The sequence below is a fragment of the Rhipicephalus microplus genome, chromosome 1, assembly GCF_043290135.1.
Source record: "Rhipicephalus microplus isolate Deutch F79 chromosome 1, USDA_Rmic, whole genome shotgun sequence".
NCBI lineage: Eukaryota > Metazoa > Arthropoda > Arachnida > Ixodida > Ixodidae > Rhipicephalus > Rhipicephalus microplus.
This window is the reverse complement of record NC_134700.1, coordinates 288,706,242-288,720,625: the sequence shown is the minus strand read 5'-3', so window position 1 is coordinate 288,720,625 and position 14,384 is coordinate 288,706,242. Positions and strand designations below refer to the sequence as shown.

The following is a 14,384-nucleotide window of genomic DNA, read 5'->3' as shown; positions in this document are numbered from 1 at the left end:
TATTTCTTGGAAACACCTATCTCGCACAAATAGAAGCTTTCTTCATATCGATATTCAATTATTATTACTTTACCTTTACATTACAACAGAGAGAGAGTGGAAAAGTGCAACTGTATTATAGTCTAGCGTTTGCTCTGGACATCACAATTAAAATTCCTTATGCTTTCTTTGGCTTCATTACCTGCTTGTTTCCACAAGGTTGTGGTAAAGAAAGAAGTGAGCTCTCAAGAAAGTTCCTTTCGTCATTTCTGTGCGATTCGAAACATCACAATACTCTTAAAATAAGTTCTGCCGATGACCATAAACTATATAAGGGATCGCAAAAGGAAAAAAAAAGGCAGATCCCACGCACTGTGGAAATCGATATAATGCGAAGCAGCTAGCAAGGCGCAAGTAATGCTGTACGTTACATGCATGTCATGATTTGCATGCAAGGACCTGTCATTCATGTTCGCCATACGGTCACGTCATGCAATACCAATTTCGGCATATATCAAGCTTGCGATAGAATGGTGAAACCATCATGAGCATGGCATGTATATCATGTTGTAAGTAAATGACAGGCATGTCTTGATTTTTATGTTATCGCTTTTCATTTATGTTCATCATTCGATCATGTTACACAATACCGATTTTGGTGTATATCAAGTTAGCGATCTGGATGGAAGTGCACCGTGAGGGTGGAATGTAAAAGGCGTTGAACATGACATGTATATTACGATATTCATGTTATCACCTTCCACTTATGTTCATCATAAAGTCACGTCACGCAATACCACTTTTGGTGTATATCATATCAGCAGAATGGCCGTGGACGTGACATTAGCATGGCATACAATTCATGCTTTATATGACAGGACATCTTTTTTTTCAAATTACCACTTGTGCTTTAGATTCATTACATAACACCGATTTTCATGTATGCCAAGCTGGAAAAATTACCGCCAGCGACTATGAGTGTGGCATGTAGATGATTGTTTGCATGATACTCACGCTATGATTATCATATTAGCAGCTGCCATTTGGATTGGTCATGCAGGGGTGTCTCTTGTCTCATCATTTCAATCATTAAATATATCAAGTTGAAGAAACGGCCGCAGGAGTACCATGGCCATGGCGTGTGAACCATACCGTTTATGACAAGCTACTCATAATTTTTATGTGACCAGTCATTCATGTTCGTCATACAATCGTGTTTCACCACATCATTTTTGGTATAAATTTTATAAACGATTTGCTATGGAGAGCGCGAAATTGTACGTGGCTTGATATATAGATACGCTCAAAGTCACCGAAGTTAGCTAAGAAATGCTTGACATTTTATAAAGTCGTTTGCCACTTAACAGGGCGATTGCGATGTAAGTCACATCTATAAGCTAGTGGTTGGGAGCTCTTACCTTCTGGAACCTTGCTCATACATATTCGTAACTCCAGAAAACGCTCCATGTGCTGACAACAATGATCGAAAAAAACAAAAAAACAAGGATGGCTGCACTAAACGGGGTCAACGCGGCACTTTCGCTTGATGCTGTATCGAAGTTCGTGCTTTAGGGCTGAGTCAGCCCTAAAGGCTGACTCATCCCGTGAAGGATGTCTTGAGGACACACCGACGATTGTGCACCTTCTGCGTGATAGTGCTTATATTTGGGAGTAAATGTACTGTGCACCTTACTCGACAACCAAACGTGACGACCGACACATCGCGAAAAAGGTCAAGCATGAACGCTCGTTCAGACCACTTCAGAGAATATACATAATAAAATACCTCAGAAAAGCGTATGCATCAGAAAATATACATCAGAAAAGCGCATACATCATCGCACGTTCAGCGCGTGGTGATGTATAAGCTTGCGTATGCGCACGGTTCGTTTTTCCTTATCTTTTCTCTTCTTGATTTCATTAGGAACGCATTTGTTTTGCTAGAACACACCCGCCCTTTTCTTAGGGTCGATAGGGAAGCTCAGTCATCGTGCATAACCATTGTTTTTCTTTATCTTGTGCTGACATTGCTCTTTATATTTTATTTAAATGTATGTGGGTGTCTCTTCATCACGTGATGTGTACGTTGTGACGATCCTGTGTGTGAACTGCTGCACCGCTGTTTGCTGCTTTTCTTGAGTTTCTGAATAGCAGAGGAGCCAGTAAAGTTCTCATAATAGAGATTTTACCGCTGTGAACGTCGCAGATTTGGTTCCTGCCCACGGCAAGTTGTTTTTTCATCCACTTTTTTCTTCGCACATACAATAACCTTACTACTAACAACATCCCCTATGCTTTTATTGGCATCATTTTCTGTTAGTTTTGACTAATATTACCTTTTGGCCCCCTTTCATTACCACAGATAAGAACAGCTTCCACTGTTGTTGCGGTAAAATAAATTTCAAGCAGTCGACAGGCAGGTTCGTTAGTGATGGCATTACCAGAGGCAAGCCGGGATATATAGAGAGAGGAAGAAAGAATTGAATTAACCTGGGGTTTTATGTGTACAACTCTCAGTATGATCATGAGTCACACCGTATTATAACCCTTGACAGTGGAATGGTTTTGACTGCTTGAGTTTCTCTAACGTGTACCTTAATTAAAGGATATGAGTACCTTTTTTCATTGAAGTTCGCTTGCCGAGACCAGAAAAAGAACCCCCGTCATTGAGCTCAGCAGCGCGGCATTACATTGCTAAGGTATGCCTGCTAAGCACTATAGAGGCTGAGAGAGATAATGCTCAAGAGAGAGAGGCTAATCAAAGGAATTTTCAGGTGGATGCTCTACAACCAAGTAACAGCTAGTCACGGGACTAAAATAATATTACGTAACAGCAAGTCACGTGATCGCCCCCCCCCGACACACACACACACACAAAAAAAACACACGCGACACGTGCGTTCTGTTGTTCTGTGAAGAACCGACCAATACCAGAGTAGGGTAGCCAAGAATTACCACAATTTATATAATTAGCCAAAACTTAGAACCCCTACGAAAAGCTCCACATTACCAGCAAAAATTAACAAAAAGTTCGGTCAAATACTAGCTCCGTTCATGACTTCTTTGCGCAAACACGTACACGGACACAAGGAAAAGAGGCAAACAACACGGGCGCAAACTCACAACTGGTTTATTTTGAACAACGAACTGTACTTATATCTTCACGTAGCTCCGTTGTTGACTCCATTTTTGTACTATTAGGGCAAGCTGCGCTTTTTTTTCGTTGTTCGAGCAATTGGTAGCCTTATTTTACATCGTGGAGTGAGTTGGAGTGAGATACACAGAAGTATAGATAAGGAAGGGACTGATACGAGCACCAAGCGACTGTGATTGATAGACCAGAGGTAGCAGGACGCATGGTGAAAGTCTCTTATGGAGGCCGGTAGACCTAAGAAACGTTGAGCCGCGGGGGTAAGATCTCCTGTGCAACAGTGGTGGCCTGTAAAAGTGCTCTATGGTTTCGTATATCTGAGTGACATAGACGAACTCTAAATATTTGTGTTTGATTCCATCTCAGGTGTGGTCCAGGCGTCCACCTCGAGGCCCCGGTTCCTCAGCGGTATCAAGAATGTCACCGTCGCACAAGGCCGTGAAGCCACCCTCGAATGTCACATTGAGAACTTGGGAAAAAACAAGGTAAGGTGTCCAACAGTGATTATTGCAAAGATTTTATTCTTACATGCAGCAAGTATAACTGAACTTGGAGTTATAACTCTGAAAAAAAAATGAAAATTAATCCTCATGAGTGTTCCCACACTTTTCGTGAATGTACATCTTGATCTTGCGACAAGCTTGAATTGATGAACAAAGCTGACAAATTTACAGCCAAATTTTTTCAAGTTTCACCATGGTGATCATATACTGACTTCTTAAGACAGTCAGCAAGAGTTTTCGCATCCGCATTTACTAGAAAAGCGTACCCTGCCAATTGCTTCATTCTGCCGCATCGCATTTGATATAATTGAACAAAAAACGTGTCAAGCGTATCATTAAAAAACCAGATGATGACATCGTTACAGTCGAACAATCCCTGCAATACGAGTGATATATTTAGGATACACTAAGCTCACAGCACGCCCACAAGTGAAACAACGCTTTTCGTAGCCTACGCGTAACAAGGCGTCAATGCCAAATCGTAAACTCGCAATGATACAACTGGCTAGGTTGCGAGGCTGAATGCGCGCGCCGCTGCCCCGCAAATTACGGACTCACAATGAGTCCGGTGCTTTGGAACGCGATCGCCACTGGAGACGCTCCCTGTTTTCTGCGTACGGCGCTACGACGACCATAAGCTATGAACACCGCGCTGCCCTCTCGGGGAGGAACAATGGGGCCCCGCTAGCGCGGACGCAGTGGAGGAGTTCTTAATTGCAGCCGAGGCCGCACGTCCACAGCCTCTTTCGTTCGAGGGTAGGAGAGGGGACAGGTTCCGGAGGCGCACTGTAGCGCAGGCGCGGCCCTTAATAGCTTGTTAAGCCGATAGGCGAGCGCGCACAATGCGCGAGGAGAGCCGGGAGAGCGCTGTCCGGAGCGCCGCGCCGGAGCGGTCTCGAACCCTTTGTGAGAGAACCGCCGCTGCTCTCCGGCGAAAGAAACGTGCGAGTCAAACAGGCGCGCTGTTGGAGGTAACAGCGCAGCGTGAGGAGCTGAATACGGAGTGATGACAGGTGGTGAGATAAGGGGGTAGCGCAATTATACATTCATCTAGGGGTCACGAAAATTTGGGATTGGATTGCCCTTTAGTAACATAGAAATGTAATTCAGGAATGTGTTGCTGCAGATGGGAGCGAACCATGCGTAATTATCGCAGATTAGCTGCTCTTGATTCGCAGTCAACGAATGTGCGGTCAAAAATGATAACGGGAGAGCCATAGAAAAAAAGATATTCATACTTTAAATGAACTTCTGTTTAAGGTGTCGCGAGTTAGGCACAAGTAAGCGGTGCGACGCAGGTGACAGCCAAGAGTTATTGAGCCTTCACCAGCTGCTGGGCAGCCCAGAGTTGATCTTCAAAGGCACAACTGTGCAACACAGTCTTCTAGCGTTTCCGATCGCTAGAGTCAGCGTCCCCGCTGCTTCTCGTTAACCCTTGACATTTTCTTATTACGGGCATAAAAGGTGCTGTAAAGTCACAGTTCTTTCTCCTATTTGTCAGGCGTAAATGAGGTATGAGATCAACGGTTTCGGTCAAGTTCTGATCTCTGAATGCCCCCAGTCCATCGACTGCTTTTTGATGCGAAGAAGCTTATGGCGGAGCTCAATTCGATGTGCGCGCGGCGTGACCACCCTTACTACACATGCGCCAACTCTTCGCCCTCTCACGTGAGCGTGAGGAGGTGGGAGGCCCTCTCCCCGCGTGAGCGGCACGAGCATGACCTACTACACTCCTGACCTGCCCAGAGAGCACCTCTTCCAGCGCCCACGTTCTAGTTCATACCTTCTGCCGCTAGGGCCGTCACCTACGAGCGGCGTGGCGCTAGGCAGCACCTGTTCGCTGTCGTCTGCTTCAGCCATCGCTGTGGCAGTGCAAATCGTTCTTATTGTGCATGAATTGTGTATGAATGTGTAAAATATGGCAAATAAAGTGATATGATTCCTCGTCAGAGTTGGCTGCATTCGTGTGGACGTTTGAAGCAGAAATAGAACCGTAAAAAAAGCACACAAAGGGTCACAGTGGCAAGCAGACGGGAACTTTTCTACAAATGAAGGAAAATTTATTATGAAAATATTTCTTGAATGAAAACGTAGTCCAACGAGATAAAAAAACTATTGTTAGGCATTCATTGTTCACACTGAATCACGATGGTTCCAGACGATACGCATACACAAATTGCAGAAGATACGCAGAAACACAGTAGGTCGTGTGCAGAAACTTGCAGACGGCAGATAGCTGCAGTAGTCAGCTCTAATAGTGGCCGCGTGCAGTTTTTTTTTTTAGATGAGCTGACACCTCAAATGTAAGTATGGTGTATTGCTGCGTGCCATATTGCAAATCGGAACAAGGCAAACAAAGTAAAGTAAGTTTTCACGAGTTTCCTGCCACAGACATACGGGAAGAATGGATCGAGGCAATTGGAAGAAAAGGTGAGTCTTGTGTTTTTGAGAGTCGTTTCAATTCAGAACGAGTTGCAAGCTAGCAAGAAGCACCAGGGTGCTTTAGTAAACTTTATTTCCGTGTGTTATGCTAATTCACTGAGCTAAAAAACATGAAAGCTTTTTTAAAGTACCGCGGCTAATATGGCAGGCTCCACAAATAGTGCCAAGAAATTTAAATATAGCACACAAGAAAAAAGTAAATATACGAAATCTGTAAATTATGTAAAAATGCGTAGCGGTGGGTTGCGAGGGGTTCGAGCACCCTTCCCGAAGGCTGCCTCAACAAATGCCGCCGAAATCCATAAAAAAATTAATGATATGAAATATTTACGTGCTGCCTCCACAGTTTGTCTCTCTGTGTGTGTGTGTGTGTGTGTGTGTGTGTGTGTGTGTGTGTGTGTGTGTGTGTGTGTGTGTGTGTGTGTGTGTGTGTGTGTGTGTGTGTGTGTGTGTGTGTGTGTGTGTGTGTGTGTGTGTGTGTGTGTGTGTGTGTGTGTTTAGCGATGGACAACTCTTGAACACTGGATGTCACTGAAGTTAGCGACCGAATTTGGTCAAATGTATTTCTCATCTCAAACTTCTATCTTCCCATACAGCTTTGTTCGTTTCTGTATAAGCTTACTTAAGGTAATTAGAAACGTTACGCCGGTAACGAAATGTGGCGATTAACTGTTCACTCTATATAGGGCTGGCAGGCGGTCGGGTATAATGACATAATTGAAGTCCTTCGTGCAATGAGCCCATCGGCTCTGTGAGGGTTAAGAGACCCAGCCGGTGAAACCGAAATGAGGAACCTGGAATAATCAGCGACAGATACTCTATTTATGTGCGTGCTGCATCTGAGATTACATCATGCATGACAAAGATTCGTTTTGGAGAATGCAAAAGAACAAAAACCACTGAAGTCATCGTCGTCAACGGCGGAGTCATTGTACAGGTTAGAGGTTTGCGCTCTAAACCAAGACCAAGGCGCTCAAGTGCGCCTCGGTTTCGGCTCTGTCGTATTGGGTCGCGCTTCGTTACTGAGCAGCCATTAGGAAATTCAGCTTTGTTATGAAACCTTGTATAGCCAATGAGCTCTTCGAATAAAGGGCTTCAAGTATGCCACTGGACTCGACCACGTACCATCACTAAACATCAATCGACGAATGTAGTCATCTAAAAAGACATTTACAAAGGCTGCGAGAAAATATGAAAATGCACTAAATGGGTATACAGGTACTTCCCCAGAATAAAATCGTGGCTATGCTTTTTCTTAACCTCCCCATTTGGCTTGTTACATTTTGGAAAAATTAATTACAAAAAAGGTGTTATGGACTGTTATTTTGCAATCTTGCTAGCCATGCGTATACGCCTTTACCTTTGATGAAGGTTCAGGAAAGCATCGCTGGGAGCCCAGCGACCGGTCGAAGGTATGCAGCCTGCATTTTACCGCTGAAGATTACAGAACAGTGACGAAAAGGAAGATGTTGAAGCCCACAGCCGTGCCTTCCTTATTTCCCGCTTCTCCTGATCCACGTGGGCAAGATCCAATGCCGCGGAAAAAGCGGCTAAAACGAACGCAGGGGGAAACAACGCTGGCACCCATACAAGTAAAAATACTGTAAGTAAAACTTGAAGTCTAACACAACAACGGATAAGAATAATGTTAGCAGTATTCCCTTATGCGTTTAGCGGGACAATATATCTGTCATGCTTCGCTATTTTTTCGGCTTAACAGGGGAACGTCCAACGCAGATTCTTCTCAAGAAGAGCGAGCATCAGCGGAGCCTGGGGAAGTATATAGTTCTGAAAACCCAATTGAAACTGCACAAGAGGCCGAGTGGTTGCATTTTCCATCAAGTCAGGACAACATGGAGGACTGTAGTTCAGTTATACAAGGGGAACACCAGAAGAGGCCAGTGCGGCGCTCCATGACGTCGCAAACGTCGATCGGTTTGAAGAAGATGCGCTCCCTGGTCGCGGCAACTAAGACGTTGCGGCGGAAGTGCAGCAGGCTGAAAGAAATGAACAGTAATTTGCATTCACAGCTAGAGAAGCTAAAGAAAGATTTTTTCGAGATGAAAGCCCTCGCCGAGGCGAATGGCGCTCTAACGCTGCAGGTACGCAGTTACGTCAGTGGACGAATGTTATATTAATCCTTTTATATTCGCACTTAATTTTAAATGACTCTGAACATAATAACAATTTAGGAGTAAGTCAATTCTATCAACATCACCCGTACTACGAGAGGACGTCCGGTGAGCGAAGGAATTCTCGAAACTATAAGAGATTGTAAAGGTGGCGATGCTACCCTTAAGTTCTCGCGCATCGGCTAGCAGTGACGTCATACTTTGACGGCCTCAGGTAATGTCTAAGACTGCTGTGTTAGTAGATGCAAGGTCTGAAGTAGCAAGTTTCAAAGAAATGTTCTCAGCCAATGCGGCCAAGTACACAAGGAGCGACGCAACATAAAGCGACGTGCACGTGTCGAAGATTGTTCGCCAAACTCAGAACATTAAACCTAGTCTTAATTTTTTCTGTTCTAATAGTCGTATGATCGGAACAGGAACGATAGAGAATTATCAGGTACTCATTTATCAGTCTATTAACTTAGTGTCCCTATACTTTTTTGTAAGAAACGTCAGAAAGGGGAGGATGGAAGCTTGCAGTAAAAAACCTGTGAACAGGGGTTGTTCCCATTCTTTAATCGCTGTTTACACACACACAAACACTGAAAATAATCATGAACCAACTCGCTTAATCAGTAGTTTTAGCAAAGTTGTTTCGAGCCGGCGTTTCGACAAGCAGGCTTGTTTTCTGAAAGACTGAAATACAATTATAGCCTTAAGGATGACAAGTCCGCTGTCATGATGTCTGCTCGAGAGAAACTCTGTTTATAGATTTTCTTCTTCATATAAATTTACGTGACATTTTAGTGTACGCCGATGCTGGCAATCTTTCTGGTCATACGAAGGTGTAGGCCTGACATAAGGACACGGAATAAAAGAAGGTTGGTGGGTAAGCGCGCACATGAGCAAGTGTTTAAGATACGAAGGTCGGTGTGTACCCCCTTGCGTGATTGGCGCACCCCGAGTTTATTCCTTTATCCTGCGAACAACGAGTTCAAATTTCTGTCGTCGCAAACAATTAAGGACATTGGACTGACAACTGGAAAGACAGTAATTTGCAAGCTGTGTTGTGTTGGTGCTATGGGCCGATCGGTTTATGCTCGTACAGGAAGCCACGCTTGACGCACATGTGATGTCTGCCTTATAAACTTGAGCGAGCAGCATTGCATTCAAAAAGGAAGGAATGGTTTGGAAAGTGTAAGTGAACAGTTTCCGCTAGTCCGTATGTGTGAGTCGGTGGCCGGTTACTGAACATGACGCAAGTCTGAAGTTGCGCAATTCATTAATGTAGCATAGCTGCAATTGAATGTCCACGTGGTGACATGAAACATCTATTATTGTCTTAAGAGTAAACGCATATCTTTTCTCGCGATTATGAATTGTTGAATAAGGAATGATGCCAAATGCAAGGTTTCGACAATCAGGTGCACTATTCTTTGTCAGGACAGCAACAGCCTCCTTTAGTAGCGTGTGTGTGAACGTTTGCTCACTCTCCCACAACATCTAAACTTGTCTTGACAAGGGCAAGTCCAGTACGTAAATGTCGAATTGTTGGATGCGCCGGCATTCCCTGCTCTACGATGTTTCAGCGGGTCAAGCTTCCATTCTCCCCTGCACTTCCGCTTTCTTCCAGTATGTTATCTTGCGCGTGATTTACGCATTTCAACTGCCCTTTCATCATCAGGAAATGCTGGACGAGAACGACAAGAAGGCTGAATTTTTGAAGGAGCAATTGCAATGCCTGCGTGAGAAAAATCACCGTTGGAAAGAGGTGACCATCAGGCAGGCCATAATGTGGCAAGCTAAATCACCCTGCGGGTACGAAATGTTGCGGAGGTCTGGGTGCCTCACCCTTCCAAGTCGCATGACACTGAAGCGTTACATTGGCTACTGTACTGGAGCAGTTGTTTCGTCGCTAATGAAGCAAAGGCTGCACACGGAAAGCACACACTTGTCCGAACGGGTACGTTACTTCGATCAGAATTATTTACAATATGCACGCGAATAACGAAGGAAGCAGCGCACGCGGCAGTGTTTGACTGATCAAAATACATGCTAGTATAGCCGAATGAAAAGTGATTTAAAGTGAATAAACAGGGACCAGACCTGTGGCAAGGATTACTCGAACGTAAGATGTATTGTTTAAGAGTATACGGCAGTGCGCTATGTTTGCTCTAAACCCTAATCATTTCTGTTAAATTATGGGTCATGTACGGAACAACAAAGAAGGTTATTTATATAATTAACTGTCTCCGCCGATATATAACGCATGTCTGTTAACAGTGAATTCCCCCCCCCCCATTTTTTTTGTTAGGAAAAAATGGGCTCTTTGATTGTGGATGAAATGTCTTTAAAGCAAGCACTGACGTACGAAAAAAAAGGAGACAAAGTCCATGGCCTAGTCGAAATGGGAGGCCTAGAAAAAGAAGTGGGCATTCAGAACGAGCTGGCCACACACCTTCTCGCCTTTGTATTTGTAGGCTTATCAACGCACTACACGTAAGTGAATCATCACTTTGTCTATCACTATACGTTTCGCTGTGACTGAAAGACTAACCCCACCTATAGATATAAAAAGAAAACGTTGTCTTTAATTAACCAATGATGTGCTATTCCGCGACCAGGGCTGAAAGTCTGGGGAGGGGCAGGGGGAGTCGTCTTCTATTTTTTAAGGAGGGCTCCCCCCCCCCTTTCCCCCGGCAAGTCAACTTTAGCATTGTGCACTTATTTGACAAGCGCTCGAGATGAGCAATTGGCTCTCCTCCTCTCTCCAACGGAGTGAGATTTTAAGCCCAGCTGACACCGACGCTACAGAATACTGCTAATTTTTATCTTTTTCAGGCTACCCGTGGGATATTATTTCACGCAGTCAGTAAAAGGAGACCACCTGCATCAACTAACACTTGAAGTAATTAAGTCCATCGAAGAAGCAGGATTCCAAGTGGTCCGACTTGTAGCTGACAACCACGCTTCGAACAAAAAGATGTTCACCATGTTAGGGAATGGTCGTATGATGCCAGTTGTGCCGTAAGTTGCTAAGTATATATTTTTGCTCTCAGCTCGCATTAAGCTGTGCGCAATGCCTAGTGTAAATATTTTTTTATATGTATTCGCAGTGTGCCCTCAATGTATGCATGGATCGAATCCCAGCTGCGGCTGCTGCTTTTCCGATGGAGGCGGAAATGTTGTAGGCCCGCGTTCTCAGATTTGGGTGCACGTTAAAGAACCCCAGGTGGTCGAAATTTCTGGAGCCCTTCACTACGGTGTCTCTCATAATAATATGGTGGTTTTGGGACGTTAAACCCCACATATCTATCAATCAATGTATGCACGCGCATGCATGCCGTGTTTGAGTGAAAAAAAAAAAAAAGACTTGGTCGCACAAAAAAAAAAGCCTGTATCAGCATCAGAGCCCCCCCCCCCCTTCTTTTTTTTTAATCAGCGCTGCCATATAAGAAAGCCGTGTCCATAACAAGATTGCTATCAACAGTACAATCGCTGTAAATAGCCCGTCTTTACAAATCAATTGACGTTACGCGTTTGCGTAATGTATGCGCACCTGCATGCGACTGTATGAATGGGTGAGTATACTTAAAGTTTCGGAAGATTTAAGGTGTAGGTAATCTCAATAAAACACACACACAGACCTGCAGGATCATGGCATGAGTGGAGAAATTTTATAATAAGGTAATAATTAACAACGCACACGTCCTTCGAATGGCTAACATTTACATTACTTTGGTAAAAAACAGAAAACCGTATATGCAACTAATTATTCACACCGCAAACGCCGCCTTTCTCCAATTTATTTATTCATTTTTTTTTGTTGTTGTTGCAGACATCCAATGGATATGAATCGGAGGCTCTTCCTTTCTTTTGACCACTGCCACATCCTGAAAAATCTCCGCAACCAGATGTTGTCCACCAAACGCGTTCTGTTCAACAATGGGCATTACTACAGCCCCACGTATTTGAGAAAGTTGCTGGACATAACAGAAAAACAGTCGTCGTTCAAGCTTGTTCGGAACCTTACGCAGAAGCACGTTTACCCGACGAACTTCGAGAAATTAAGCGTGAAGAGGGCCGTTGAAGTGTTCTCTCCACAGGCATGTATAAGAAAAGGTGTAAACCCATTTAGCGTTAGTGTCACACACTCCCAGATTCTCTGTATTCCTTGTAGACATCACAATGCGTGACGCACACAGGTCATGCAGGAAATGCCTTTTCGTTAGCTGTAAATTATGTATGCTTCCTGCAACCTGTATTACACAAAAAAATACATCTAATTGAGCTAGAATCATGCTCGCAGTTTTCTATCAGTAGTGACGTTTATACTTCTCAAATTCTTTGGCGCGCTCGGGCAAACTTTTATGCGCTAATATTACGCCACAACTCATTTTACATCATATTACGTCAAGTGAATGTTCATGCAGAAGCAGAAAAAATTTTGCAGCTTTTCGTTCAAATGAAGCAGTACAAAAACTGCCTTTTAATAGTAATTCACCGCAAACGATACGTGAATATTCATGTTAGTTTCTGGTTTATTTGTTTGTAGAACCCAAACGGAAGCAAATGGTGAAAATGTAATTCAATACGTATATAACTGCTAACATATTTATCAGTATGGTCACATAAAAACATGCACATGAGCTGCTGCTACTGCTGCTGCTAACAGCGCATGGTTATCTGAACATACAATTTCCCTTTCTTAACGAATGTACCTGCGCGTATTGCTTACCACACAATAATTACGTATCATTAGAGCTTCTATAAATATATGTTCACTAACACAAACTCACTTAAAAGTGCACGTTATTGATGACTGCAGTGCCACTTGTAACTCGTCTCACTTGCTGTATACGAACGTCCAAGCTTAGAAACCTCTCTCTAAATAATTCCGATCATTTTTAATATGTCGCGTCTCCTTGGTTTCTAGGTGACATCGGCCTTACGATACCTCTTACAATACGGCCGCAGATTTGGCATTTTCGGGTTTGAAGACTGCCTGCCAACCATCGAGCTGATGGAAATGATATTTAAATGGTTCACCATACACAACATAAGAAATACAACCTTCCACGTAGTAAGCCGGGACCAAAACAGGATGCCGTTCAGTTCCCCAGATGATGACAGGTACATTCCATTTATCCCGCTAGGTTTCATATTTTCTACAATAAACTGCTTTATTTTCAGGTTGATATGGCTGGAGCAGGAATTTCTGCCCTTTTTCGCAGCATGGAAAGCCGCGGCACCACATAAGAGGGCATTCATATCTCTTGAAACATACGAAGCTCTCCAACTGACCACAATGTCCACAGTACAGTGCACACAATTTCTCATCCGTTCAGGTTTCCTATACGTGTTGACTGCCAAATTCTCCAGTGACCCTGTCGAAGCACTTTTTTCCACCATCAGACAGCTTCAAGGAAGCAACGATCAGACAGACGCCCGTGCTGCGCTTTCATCACTGCAGAAAGTCCTCGTGATGGGAATGATGCACTCATCACCAAGCGGCAGTACAGAGCAAACAACGTCTCCTCTTGGATCGCCCAGTGCAAGGCAGGCGTCGTGCTCCACAGCAGTAAAGCAAGCCGGACAACCTCTGGAAATGCACTCGCTAGTAAACCAGAATCAAGGGTCGTCAGGCGAGTGCGCGGCATCGACATCTGCTACTATAACCCAGACGATGCGGCCACATCTAGAAGCCCTGCAGACTTGCCGTGGTGCGCTTTTCATATCTCGTTGATTCCGTGTAATGGAATGATTTACATTATTTAAAAATTATTACACACCGTCCAACAATTCCCCACTATACGATATTATGCATATATTATAAACTCTGCGCTGCTTACTGTGTTACATGCAAGCCGCGTGAGGCAGCGTTTGCGTCAGTGCACGATGTAGATGAAAACATGCTTCTCAATCAGTTATACTGTGTATGTATGTAACGATAAGTCCATGGTACAAGCAGGTACTATGGCTTACATTTAAAAATATAACATGCTTTCACCAGGCGCCCACACAACTCGACTAACCGACGTCCCTTTCCCGCAATCGGGGAAGAAATTTTCGGCGGTTTTGAATCACTGTCATAACTGGCACACAGATGATGGCATGGCTCGTTTGCGTTCGCCTTACTCTCTTGAGATGCTGTCCCTTCCTAATCCCGTCGTCTTTCTCTTGCTTCTTCTCCTAGAT

General features: G+C 44.0%; 1 protein-coding gene across 2 annotated transcripts in view; it reads left to right on the top strand.

The window, feature by feature from the left end:
• Nucleotides 1–14,384, top strand: part of LOC119165559 (lachesin) — a 165,095-nt gene that overhangs the window by 118,682 nt on the left and 32,029 nt on the right. For both annotated transcript variants that reach the window (XM_075865102.1, XM_075865101.1), the window contains exon 2: nt 3,497–3,615. In XM_075865102.1, the coding sequence (XP_075721217.1) occupies nt 3,497–3,615 (119 nt within the window). The remainder of the gene's footprint in view (nt 1–3,496; nt 3,616–14,384) is intronic.